The sequence below is a fragment of the Cynara cardunculus genome, unplaced genomic scaffold, assembly GCF_001531365.2.
Source record: "Cynara cardunculus var. scolymus isolate 2C unplaced genomic scaffold, CcrdV1 Un_Scaffold_1642, whole genome shotgun sequence".
Taxonomy (NCBI): Eukaryota; Viridiplantae; Streptophyta; class Magnoliopsida; order Asterales; family Asteraceae; genus Cynara; species Cynara cardunculus.
The window spans coordinates 1-1,087 of record NW_020200821.1 but is presented as its reverse complement, the minus strand read 5'-3'; the positions used below and the strand labels follow the sequence as shown (position 1 = coordinate 1,087).

General features: G+C 46.1%; 1 protein-coding gene across 1 annotated transcript in view; it reads right to left on the bottom strand.

The window, feature by feature from the left end:
• The window catches only part of LOC112502596 (proteoglycan 4-like), a 3,761-nt gene extending 2,809 nt beyond the window's left edge, over positions 1–952 (bottom strand). Inside the window, exon 1 of the mRNA XM_025106547.1 lies at positions 137–952. Coding sequence (XP_024962315.1) covers positions 137–952 — 816 coding nt within the window. The remainder of the gene's footprint in view (positions 1–136) is intronic.
• Between the last annotated feature and the right edge of the window lie 135 nt (positions 953–1,087).

The following is a 1,087-nucleotide window of genomic DNA, read 5'->3' as shown; positions in this document are numbered from 1 at the left end:
AATGTGGTGAAGGTGGTGGTGTTTGAGTAACTGGTGAGTTTTGAGGGTCAGAGGGATGTTCATCATGGTGAAAGGGTGTAAGGCTGGGGTTAGAGGGTGATAAGCCTAGGACAAAATCCAATTCTTGGATAGATACAGTGTCTGGCAGAGGGATGGGTTCAGTAGGTAGAGGGCTGGTGGTGGTTGCAACAGGGGTAGGTTTTGGTGGTTCAACAGGGGTAGGTTTTGTTGGTTCAACAGGGGTAGTTTCAATGGTGGCTGTGTTAGGTATTGCTCGGACAGGGGTTGGTTTATACAGTGTTCCTACAGGTGCTCTTCCAGATGTGGATGCATGCTTGAGTAGTGTGGGTTCTATGGTTGATGATGAAACAGGTATATTGGTGAAGTGTGGAGGTKTAAAGAAATTGAAATGGTGTGCATGTGTGGTAGGGACAGTTGGTTGAATAGGGGCTGTTATACACTCTGGTTCCCTTCTGATTACCTTGTCCATGGCTGCCAAAGCAGCATCAACATAGCGTTTAAGGGATGAACTTCCCTTCTTTGGAGTTTGAACAGCCACAGATGACTGAGAGTGGACCATAGACATGGTGGGTGCACATCTTTCTGATCTTAAGCCTAATGCCTCATTTGAGGCTGCAATTGCCTCATCCACAGATCTTTTTATGAACCCAACACTAGCTTGTGGATAAACAGGGAAACCAGATAATAAATCTCTAGTTAAGGGTACAGAAACTTTTAAACCTTCGTGGAGTCTTTCTGTGAATGATGAAGGCATGCTCTGCTTGTTCATCATGGTTGTAGCCTCTGACAACATAGCCAATGAGGTATGCTCTGCCTGTGATGCTCCAGGTGTATTGGTTTGAGTCTCAGGACTCTCAGGTAATGAGTCACTCTCATCAGATACCTCAAAAACAGTCCCCTTTGGTTGGATTATAGGCTTGAAATTTATCATGCCCCTTGCTCTGCTTCTTGTCAGTCGAGGGCCGGACTCATAGTGTGGAATGGGTTGTGGCTCAGGCTTTACTATCGCAGGGGCATGAGTTTGGGGTTTAGTGAATGGTGCAGGTGTTGGTTTGGCAAAAGGAAC